The sequence below is a fragment of the Magnolia sinica genome, chromosome 4, assembly GCF_029962835.1.
Source record: "Magnolia sinica isolate HGM2019 chromosome 4, MsV1, whole genome shotgun sequence".
Lineage (NCBI taxonomy): Eukaryota > Viridiplantae > Streptophyta > Magnoliopsida > Magnoliales > Magnoliaceae > Magnolia > Magnolia sinica.
In genome coordinates, this window is record NC_080576.1 from 113,603,221 (window position 1) to 113,615,333 (window position 12,113).

Here is a 12,113-nt window from a genome sequence, read left to right on the forward strand (position 1 = left end):
CTTTCAAACTGAATCATATATAAGCTAGATATACTTCTTTTTCTTGGAAAAATTGATGTGGACATCAGTGGTGCACCCTTTAGAGTGTACCAGGGGAGGAGGCGTCGCCGACAAAGTACCAGAGCGGATGAGTTGATGTTGATGGACGATGGGTCCATCGTGCCCACTTTCTGACGCGCTACGAGTCCAGGAGTGACATGACCGCACCCCGACCATAAATCCATGGGTCGGATTTCACACCCTACCACACGAGTGTTCACCCTGACCATAGATCCATGGGTCGGATTTTACACCCTACCACACGGGTGTTTTAGTTTTAGACTTTTTTGTTCTTTTTCTTGTTTTAGGGGCTTTATTGCAATTTTTTTTATTTTTCATCTTTTTGTTATTTTTCTTGTTTCCAGGGGTTTTAGTGCACTTTTACTTTTTCCATATCTTATATATACATTGTGAGAAATCCTATTTTCATTATTCTTGAATGAATAGAAATTTGTCTCTTTTCTTCCTCTTTATTCACAAGATTAGAGTTTCAGGATTGGCCCTTGGGTGTTGAGGATTCCACCCTGATTTCAAATTTTCCTCTTTCTAAGATCTTTGAGGTGCAGGAAAAGGTAAGAATCATCATTCTTTTCTTTTGACGACAAAATGACCTATACCTTTTTCATCTCGAACCCCTCATCCTTCACCCCTTTCGCTCCTCTCTGGATATCCCTTTTTTAGTTCGAACGGAAAGAGGGATGGTTAGTCAGTAGAATCAGATCCAAGCTTAATCGTGGACTGACTTATACTAGATCTGGGATATCCTCATATCCTGAGGTCCTCCCTTTTTTACTATTTACGTGATCTTATGCTAAGGGGCATGATTCTGACGGAATAACCTCATCTTTGTATTGAGATTTACCTAATCCCTTTGATTGGAAACAATTAGTTAATTGGTGTATTTATTTGAATATTCTTTAACCTGATTATACATGTATCTAGGGTTAGGTTATCACATGTCCCTGCATCAAAGATAGATCGATCAATATATAAAGACTGGACAATTATAACAGGAGAAAGTTTGGCTATGTAACATAGGTTAATGGTTATGGATGTTGACATTGAGAGATGGAAGAGGTGGAGTAAAATTAATAGGTGTTGAAAAACAAGATTGTGGAGTTTAAAAAGGAAAGAAAACAATGTTATTTAGTAATAAATTGATGGAAGAACGAAAGCGGAATGTTGAGGAAGAAATGTGGAATGAGAGGACTGAGTGCAGTAGGAAGGTGGTGAAAGAGACATGGTAGAGGAATGATGAAGTTCAAAAGGCCATTATCCAGAAATGGTCATGATTCAAGGCCTGGCAATGGATTAAAAATGAAGACAATTTATAAGAATATATAAAACCCAAAAAGAACTTTAAGGATAGTGAGGCCAAACTTAAGGCATATGAAGATCCATACAAAAGATTGGGGACAAGAGAAGGCGCAAAAGAAGTCTTCAAACTTGCAAAAAATGAGAGAGAAGAAGGCAATGGCTTTTATCATGTGAGAATTGAGATGCATGAAGAGACCATAGGATATTGGTTAAGGATGCGAGATTAATGAAAGGTGGTGATTCTGGAAACCTTCTTCATAATGAAAGTTGGAGAAACTATTTTCGAAACTTGTTAAATGATGACCATTATGGGAGCTTATCGATAGAAGGAATTAAAACTACAAAAAGGAACCAAAACTCTTGGAGACCAAAGATACTTTTTTAGGATTAGGATTTCTAAAGTGAAAGAAGCTTAAGAGAGATGAACACAAGAAAGGCTAGAGGACAAATGGTATACCAATGGAGGTCTGAAGTGCACATGAGATATTGTTTTATTCCGTTTAACAATTTTTATTTTATTTTATTTTTTGTGACATTATTGTAAGATCAAAGAGAATTCGAAATCTTCCAAAAAAAAAATAAAGAAAATTCAAGATGAATGGATGAAAAGTACCATGGTTCCTATTTATAAGAATACAAGTTGCATACATAACTACACTAACTATTGTTGGAGTAAACTTATGAATCATAGTATGATGATTGAGCAAAGATTTTGACAATACGAGGGATGGTGTAAACACAAAGCTAGATTTATGGAGGGGTGCTTTAGAATCTAAAGGATTGAAAATTAGTCAGACTCAAAGTCCAGAATATCACCCACACTTTAGCTCTACAAGACACTGTTTTGGGGGATTCCAATATATTGTTAAAAATCCTATTGTTTCACCTTTTCCAGATTGACCAAAGCATGACAAAAAAGAGAAAGACACCAAAGAGAGTTCTCCTTTGCCTTGCACCGTGAATGCCAAGCTTGGACGAAAGCATCCATTGTCCCTGGTGGAATCCAAGCCATGTGGAAGAGCGGCATCATCTTTGACCAAATAGACCACTCGAACTCACAATGGATGAACAGATGATTAACCATCACATCCATAAGGCACATGGTACACCCATTCATAATCATCATATATCCATTGCAAAGGTGGTCAACGGTTAGTATTTTATCTTTTGTCACTAACCAAGTGAACACAACCACCCTGTTGATGTTTCTTTTTGTCCTGTATGGGGCAGGTTAGACATCTGAGGTTTCTTAGGTGCAAACAGTTGGTTTATCTCATTAGGGCAATTGAGTGGGAGTCTATGGGTCATAGCGATTTACTTGTTAATTGCAATTGTTCTTCAGTTTACGGTTTTATTTGTCCTCCCGTGAGTTGGTTTTCATTGTGTTCAGTTGACTTGCAATGTCCCCCAGTTGTGATGTAAATAGAGTAGTGTACAACTGATTATAATGTCGATAACTATCTCATGGTGCCAGTTATTCACTTGCTTATGTTATTATATTCGTCGTTGATTTGGAATTGCCGTCTCTTGACTACCCATCCTGGTTAGGATATTGATCCCCCCTTCTCCCTTTTCTTTTCTTTTCTTTCTTCTTCTTCTTCTTCGCTCCCCCCCCCCATATCATTTCTGGTTGTAGTTCAGTATTATGCTTATTATTTTGGGTTATATCTTGCCTTTCTTTTATGTTCTTATCTGTTTAGGTGTTCCAATGTCAGTTGCTTCATGTCTATGATCTCTTTTGTGTATTATTTATCTTCTTCCTATGTAGCAGATTGTTTGTTCATGCTTCCTAGCAGATTGTTTGTTCATGCTTCCTATTTCAGATTTTGTCTTCAGCCTATATCTGAGGTTGTATATATTCAGGTAAAACTGGAGGGAGACATCAACCAAGGTGTGGCATACTACAAAAAGGCACTGTATTACAATTGGCACTATGCTGATGCTATGTATAATCTTGGTGTAGCATATGGAGAAATGCTGAAGTTTGACATGGTAAGCAATATGGGAAGCATCATCCATTCCTTTACTTTCATATCATTGGTGATGTCCCCTGGCAATCACAGAAAGCTAAAAAGTTGGCCCATCTCTGTTTGGTTTTTGGATATCTTTTCTTTTTTCAATTACATTAGCATGTGGCTGTGCCCAGTTCTTTTTCGTAATTGAAGTTGTCAAAGTAACATCTGACTGAAGCCTATCTAGCAAATATCTTCTGTCTGTGAAGGCAATTGTGTTTTATGAACTTGCTTTACACTTCAATCCCCATTGTGCGGAGGCATGCAACAACTTAGGAGTAATATATAAGGACAGAGACAATCTTGACAAAGCTGTGGAGTGTTACCAGGCAAGCTTTGATGAACATTCTTTTGCATATTTTATAGTTTTTGTCTTGTGATCTTCTCTCATTTGGGTAGTTCTTTGCTTCCAAAATAGTCTTAGCTGTCGAGGCATGACATTGACATGTATTGATGTGTGTAGATGGCTTTATCTATCAAACCGAACTTCTCTCAGTCACTCAACAATCTTGGTGTTGTCTACACTGTTCAGGTTTCTTCATCTTTATTAGCACTTTAACTGTTCCCCTTTATTCAAAACAGTCATTATTTGGAGATAATTGCCAACTATTCTTTTAATATTTGCAGGGTAAGATGGATGCTGCGGCAAGCATGATTGAAAAAGCCATTGTTGCAAATCCGACATATGCAGAGGCATACAATAACTTAGGTAGCTGATTCACCTTCTAGTGTTCCTTATTTAAATGGTGGCTGATGCATCTCCTAGGGTTCCCTATTTAAATGGTGGCTGATACATCTCCCAGTGTTCCTTATTTAAATGGTTCATCATCATCATCTAAGCCTTACCTCAACCAACTGGTTCAGCTACATGTATCCTGTTTCTCCATTCCACTATCACGTACCATATCTTTATGCCATACGTAGGGGTGTCAACGGGCCAGCTTAGGGCCAGGCCGACCTCTGTCCAAGCCCGGCGTGCATTGTCTGACGTTGGCCCAAGCCCGTAATGGGCTAAAAACTCCAGGCCGAGTCTGGCCCGAGAGTGAGGACCCATTTCATATCGCATATTCATCATTGGCTGATATGGATACGATACGGTTTTTCTGAACCATGAATGAAAAATAGTGGCTGCTTTGGCAACATTAGAACTACTGCCTCGCAGGACCGGAAAACTCGAGGATGCACCCACCCAAGTTATGCCTAAAGATCACACCAAAACCCAGCGGAACTAGGTTGATGAGTGAACTTCCATCGATGTTCAGTTTCTTTCAACCTTCGGGGGCAGTAATCCATCTTCCATTTGATTTTATCTTGCCAATAGCACATTGGTATTTCTCCAGCCAATTTGACCTGAGGAGCTGCTTAGATATTCCATGGGGTTTCCTGCCTGCCTTGCTCCAATCCAAAATCAACCCCCAAGCTTTTGTGTAAAACCTTCACTGCTTTGATTTCATTCTAGCAATAAGGACCATAAGGTTGCTTTGAGGAGTAATTTTGCAAAGAGAAGAACCAATGGGACCAACAATGATGTTCCACCAACCAGAAAATAATGCCCCCACAGAATTCGGGATCATCCAACAAATCCCGATTCAATCAACCTTAGATGTCCAAATCTTCCATGCAAAGTCAACAGTACATCAAGTCGATTCTTCTTGCTGGTAACACATTTGAGTACTGTCAGGAATGGAATGACTCTACTTTTCAAGTGGTCGAGAATGAACTTTATTTAGAGCTGTGGTCCAATAAAAGGCATTAGTTTTTAGATTGACACAATGCAAATATGAGCAATCAGAGAAGATTCTATTAAAAAACTAGCCATTTGAGCCTCAAAGAAAGAACAAAGTGAGAGTGCTCCATTTAGTTCTAGTTCCCATATCCTTCTATAATCACCCGAGTTGGGAATATACACTTCTTGAGGCATGGCCAAAAGCTGGGTCATCATTGGAAGTTCCTCATCATGCAGTTTATGAAGTGTAGAGAGCACACTCACCAAACCAACCGTCTTCCCCAAAACAGATTCTATTTCCTCTTCTGAAACTGAATCTGGCTCAATTTTCTGAAAGAGATATTGATGGGGGAGATGGCTCTCCAAATGGCAGCCCCTTTCTTCGGCCTTCTTAGTTCCCCCCCACCCCTCCCGGACCATGACCCGCTCCCCTGTATTTTTGCTACTAGGATATTCTCGAAAACGCAGGTTGCCTCTATAACCTCCACCGTCATTTGCGCAATCATGCCAAGTTTATCTGCCTTATTTCTCTCTCTCAATCCTCAATGCTTCTTGGCCCCCTCTAGGTGACCAAGTGGTGTTTTTCATCTTTATCATTCCAAAGGAACTTCTTTTGAATCTCTCTCACAAAAGAAAAAAAAGGAACATCTTTTGAATAGACTTATTCTGTCCACAATTTTGAGTGGGCATTTAAAACTTGTTTTTGAATGGCAAGTTGGCAACACATTTATTAGTACCAATCAAGAAGAGAAGTACGAAAAAAGAGAAGAAAAGAAGGGAAAAAGGGTTGACGAGGAATCAACCCTTTTCCCTATCAAAATTGGAGATGGAGCCGTCAAAACAGCCCCATATCTCTTCCTGCTCACAATCCCTATATTGGAAAATCTCCAAAGCCCATACAATCACTCTCCCTTTAGCCTCCCTGGACAATCACTTTAATGCTTTCTGATTCGTTGTTAAAAACTCTCTTATTCTGTTCTCCATAGGGACCATAAGTCGAACAAATAGCATTAATAAGAAATACAAAGGTAGACCATAGCCAATAGTCGGCATTTAATTAATGACAACAAATAAACAGGTGTGATGGGGACATCACGCGCACACGCGCACTCACGCCGCCCCCCCTACGCACGTACGCCAGAAGGAGGGCCCCACCGTCGATCTGGATCGATGACGACGTCCAGAGAGGGCCTCCTAGTTAGAAGACGAAGTTTTGGTTCAAGAGAGTGGGCCCAATAGCCAAGAAAAGCCCATCATGGGATCTTATGATCATGGCCCACTAGTCGGATTAATTTCATGTTTTAGGTTTTGCTTATTTATGTTATTTAGAACATCGTGAACACTTTAGATTTCTTTGATTGATTTTTATTTTAGTTTACTTCATCGCTAAGTAATAAGTTGCGCACATGGGGCAAGTTTTGGGCTATAGGGTTTTCTCTATAGATAAGCACCCATTGTAGTTCTTTTGATTAATTGAAGATTAATAAAAATTATGCGTTTTTCTACTCTCTGAGTTGTGAAGCCTAATTGGGTACGAAGCCCTCCCTTCATCGATGGGTTAATTACCGTGGTGCGAAGCCACATCTATTCCGATTTGCCCCCATCCATCGCCATTTCTAGTACCCATCTTCTACCATCCCTTTTTCTCATCTCACCCCATCATCTACACTTCGAATCAATTATCTATTGTAGCAATTCTCCTCCCTACAACAGAATTTCAGAATCTGGCCCTACATGAGGGTTGAAACTTCGGCGGAGCTCCACGCACAAACCGTACATCGGATCGAGCTGATATTTGAGGGTTTTGGAGTCCATTTCTGGCCGACTAGGGCCAAGGTGGCCTTTTTCTGAATAGTGGGCCCCACACGTGCGGCCGGGATCACACACACGTGCGTCTGGGCCATTATTGTTGTCCACGCGTGCGGTACTTCTTTGGTTCGTTTCTCTTCTCTCTTTCACTCCGCTTTCACCCAAAATCCCTAAACCTGACCCTAAATTACTCAAATCTCCAATTTTATGCCCCCTTTTTTTACCTTAGGGTTCCCCGAATTGGAATTTCTGAATCCCTTGGATTAGAGACTGATTACTATGCATGTGTGGATGATTATTTCTTATCTTTGAGTATCATTTGGTTCATAATTTTTCTTAATCGAGCCCTATCATGTGTAGGCCTGGACCCGCATAGATTCCCCTTAATTGAATGTTTGGACTTTCATGTGGGATATGGAATTTGTGTAATTGTTTTTAAACTAACGTGATCTTAAGCTTGAAATCTCGCATATCATATTTAATTTTCATGTCCTGCATCAAATTTGGTATCAAAGCTTAGGGTTCTTATAGGGGAATGCATTACATGTTTAGGGTTTAGTTGTTTATGTCCATTACGCATCAATTCTCATCATATATGGCTGTTTAGAGGTCCATAAACCCTGACATAAGCTGCTGAAATTTTCTATTATACCCTTATTTGAATTATTTTAGAAATTAACTTAGCTTTCTATTTCTAGGTTTAAAAACTTTCCTTTTCTGTTTTTTAGAAACTTTCTTAATCTGTTTTAAGAAACTAATTTCCTTTCCTTTTTCTTTTTTAGAAACTAGTTTACTTTCCTTTTTCTTTTTTAGAAACTTACTTTCTATTTTTAGAAACTTTCCTAATTTGTTTTCAGAAACTTTCCTTTTTCGTTTTTAGAAACTAGGTTGCTTTTTTTAGAAACTTTCCTAATTTGTTTTTTTAGAAATTTTCCTAATTTGTTTTTTAGAAACTTTCCTTTTTTTTTGTTTTTAGAAACTAGGTTGCTTTTCTCTAGAAACTTTCCCAATTTGTTTTTTTTAGAAACTTTCCTAATTTGTTTTTCCTAGAAACTTTCCTTTTTCGTTTTTAGAAACTAGGTTGCTTTTTTTTTAAGAAACTTTTCTAATTTGTTTTTTTTTTTTAGAAACTTTCCTAACTTGTTTAAAAAAATTTCCTTTTTTGTTTTTAGAAACTAAGTTGTTTCTTCTTTTTTTTTTTTTTTTTTGGAACTTCTTATATTTTGACAACTATATTGCTGAATTTTGGTTGGCACCCTACACTAAACATGGAACAATTGCAAGAGTCACTAAACAAGCTGTTCCAGAAGTTGGAGTCTTTGATTAAGCGCTTGGATATAGACCAATGCTTTGAACAACTTAATGTGTGCATTGCCCAACTTGGGACCTTTGCTAGGACAAACCCCACCATTGGGGTGGATGTCGGCAGGTGGCCAGGAGGATAGACCAATGAATGGAGTTGGCTAAGGAATCAGTTATGGGCGTGCACCAGTGTACCCACCTCATGAGGGACATCAAGACCACTATTTTGAGGGGTACAACATGTGCGGCCTTGTGGCTGGAGAGAGTGCACCAGAGACTAGTGTAGAGTTATTTACTGAGGTCATTCCGGTAGTGGATGAGTTTCATGATGTTTGTCCTGATACTCTACCGGATCAGTCTCTCCCTAGGAGGGATATAAAGCACACCAGAACATGGAACACCGTAATACCTACAGCCAATGTTCATATTATCGGCGAAAAATCGATAATATCACCGATATTATCGGTGTCGCCGGAGTTGCGACACCGAAACTCACTTTTTTCGTTTCTCTATGTCACTATCCCATAGGTTGTCAGAGTCTGCAGAGTCTTTCGCGCATCACATTCATTCATGGCATCAAGAAATCAGGCAGAAGATCATGACTAGTAATGAACATTGCACATTTTCTGCAGACCAGCATAAACGTTTCAAAGGATTCAATATTGGAGACTCCGTGATGGTCCGCATCAGCCCCGAGCAGTACCCTCCGAGGGTTGTTCGTAAGTTACACGCGCGTAGCGCTGGACCCTTCAAAATTATAAAACGAAACGGTTTCAATGTGTATGAGGTAGATCTTCCGCCTTCTATGGAAATTAGTTTCACATTCGATGTGGAGGATTTAATTACTTTTCAGGGGACCACTGATACTTTGTTCGGCCCTTCGCCCACCCATCTTGATTCCCCATATTTATCCCTTGAACCATGACCCCTTCCCGACCCATTTTCTCAGTCTTTACCTCTCATACCTACTCTTTCTGACCTTTCTTTCCAGCCTCTACCTCCTATACCTACCCTTCCCGACCCATTTTCTCAGCCTCTACGTCCCATACCTACCCGTCCCGACCCATTTTTCCAGCCTCTACTTCCCATACATACCCGTCCTGACCCATCTTCCTAGCCTCTACCTCCCATTCCTATCCTTCCCGACCCATTTTCCCAACCTCTACCTCCCATACCTAACCTTCACACACCAAAAAGGAAATAGAGGATATCCTTAACCATCAGATAGTTTCAATGTTAGATGGCGAGTTTCAGAAGTACTTGGTTAAATGGAAGTCACGCCCAGCTTCAGACAGCACGTGGCTCACTGAGGAGGAGCTTCAGAGACTTATCCTGACATCCTGGAGCGGTCAGGAGTTTTAGTTTTTCAGTGGCGAAATCTTCGTAGCTGAGGAAAATTGATGGGGACATCACGTGCACATGCGCACTCACGCCGCCCCCTCTACGCACATACCCTAGAAGGAGGGCCCCACCGTTGATCTGGATCGATAACGATGTCCAAGGAGGGCTTCCTAGTTAGAAGATGAAGTTTTGGTTCAAGAGAGTGGGCCTGATAGCCAAGTAAAGCCCATCATGAGGATCTCATGATCATGGCCCACTAGTCGGATTGATTTCATATTTTAGGTTTTGCTTATTTATGTTATTTAGAACATCGTGAACGCTTTAGATTTCTTTGATTGATTTTTATTTTAGTTTACTTCATTGCCAAGTAATAGGTTGCGCACATGGCGCGAGTTTTGGGGTATAAAGTTTTTCCTATAAATCGGCACCCCTTGTAGTTCTTTTGATTAATTAAAGACTAATAAAAATTTTGCGTTTTCCTACTCTCTGAGTTGTGAAGCCTAATTGGGTGCGAAGCCCTCCCTTCATTGAAGGGTTAACTACCGTGGTGCAAAGCCACATCTATTCCGATTTGCCCCCATCCATTGTCATCTCTACTACCCATCTTCTACCATCCCTTCTTCTCATCTCACCCCATCATTTACACTTCGAATTAATCATCTATTACAGGAATTCTCCTCCCCACAGCAGAATTTTAGAATCTGGCCCTATAGGAGGGCTGAAACTTCGGCGGAGTACCACGCATAAACCGTACATCGGATCGAGCTGAGATTTGGGGAGTTTTGGAGTCCATCCTTGGCCGACCATGGCTAAGGTGATCTTTTTCTGAAAAGTGGGCCCCACACACGTGCGGCCGGGATCACACACGTACGTCTGGGCCATTGTTGTTGTCCATGCGTGCGGTACTTATCTGGTTCGTCTCTCTTCTCTCTTTCACTTCGCTTTCACCCAAAATCCCTAAACCTAATCCTAAATTACTCAAATCTCTAATTTTATGCCCCTTTTTCTTATCCTAGGGTTCTTCGAATTAGAATTTCTGAATCCCTTAGATTAGGGACTGATTACTATGCATGTGTGGATGATTATTTCTTATCTTTGAGTATCGTTTGATTCATAATTTTTATTGATCCAGCCCTATCATGTGTAGGCCTGGACCCGCATAGATTCCCCTTAATTGAATGTTTGGACTTTCATGTGGGATATGGAATTTGTGTTATTGTTTCTGAACTAACGTGATCTTAAGCCTGAAATCTCGCATATCATATTTAATTTTCATGTCCTGCATCAAGGTGGATTAGCGAAAACAGCCTTTAGAATGGTACTCCCCCCAAGTTATATTTTGCCTTTTCATGTTGCCAAATTTCTTTCAGAGTATCTTGAGGCGGCCTGCCAATGCAAAGTAGAAAGCCCAAATGCCTCATTGAAGGATAGTGATCCCACAGCCCGCTACCTGAGCCATCTCATCCAATATGCCACTCTCTAAGTTCTGCCTAGCAATAGTACTTCCCATCGAACTAACTTTTTGCCCAACTCAACTTCATAACATCTTATTAGTATGGTCGTGCATGCTTGAGCTGTCCCCAAACAAAGTCGTTTCATCCGCATACCATAGACAAGTGATACCCACCTACGCTTCATTGATTTTCATCTCCCTGATTATGCTGTTTTCGGCTTGGAACAATTGAAGCTGTAGTATCAGTGTGGAAATGGGGGTTTTGAGGGAAAAGAAAAAAAAATCTGAAGCACCTGTCCTTATTGTCCAGTTTGTGGTCATTATGGAGAGTGAAACAATAAAATTTTCAGTAACTAATTGTAGAATGCCAATGTAGTCTTCCAAAGGGCCAGAGGGAAGGTGATTTTAGGAATATTCAGTTCAAGGGTTGAAAATGGGAAGATATTATAGGTATTTGGGGAGATAATTGTATTTCCAATCCTGGGGTCGTAGTGAGATGATTCTCATCATCCATCATCCCTCCATTGTTTTTTCTTTTCCTTTTTTTTTTTTTTTTTTTGGGCACTTTTGGTGCTAATACAATTTTCACTGCCACAAAAAAATTGTCATGCCGTCTGTATCTGCTTTAGCTAGCATCTTGCTTACGGTGGCATCATCAATTGAATATGTAAGAGGGGGTAATGGATCCCCTTGCCGTATACCTCTACTACACTGGAAGGATCCTTTGGGGCTCCCATTGATTAGCATGGAGAACCAAATCATTGAGATAATGCTTTAATCCAAAACCTCCATTTGGTGCTGAAGCCCATTCTAGGAAGGCTGTAATCTAGAAAACCCCAGTTGACAAAGTCACAGGCTTTCGCATGTTGACTTTTAGGAGGAAACCTTTATGCCCCCTTCTGTGAAATTCGCGTACCAGCCTGTGGGCCGCGAAAGAATCAATCTAAAATATTTCTCCCATCTAGAATGTGCTTTGAGCTGGCAATATGAAGTTCCTAAGCACATGCTTCAGTCTATAGCCGTCAAGTCTTTAGCTATGACATTTTATAGGCTGCCATACAAACTTATAGGCCTGAAAGACTATTTTTTTTCCTCTTCACTGAGTTTTTGTTAT

At 40.2% G+C, this 12,113-nt stretch overlaps 1 protein-coding gene across 2 annotated transcripts in view; it reads left to right on the plus strand.

Annotated features, from left to right (window-relative positions):
* LOC131243930 (probable UDP-N-acetylglucosamine--peptide N-acetylglucosaminyltransferase SPINDLY) overlaps positions 1-12,113 on the plus strand; it is a 46,061-nt gene that overhangs the window by 9,422 nt on the left and 24,526 nt on the right. For both annotated transcript variants that reach the window (XM_058243561.1, XM_058243559.1), the window contains exons 6-9: positions 3,220-3,348; positions 3,578-3,697; positions 3,832-3,900; positions 3,996-4,077. In XM_058243561.1, coding sequence (XP_058099544.1) covers positions 3,220-3,348; positions 3,578-3,697; positions 3,832-3,900; positions 3,996-4,077 — 400 coding nt within the window. The remainder of the gene's footprint in view (positions 1-3,219; positions 3,349-3,577; positions 3,698-3,831; positions 3,901-3,995; positions 4,078-12,113) is intronic.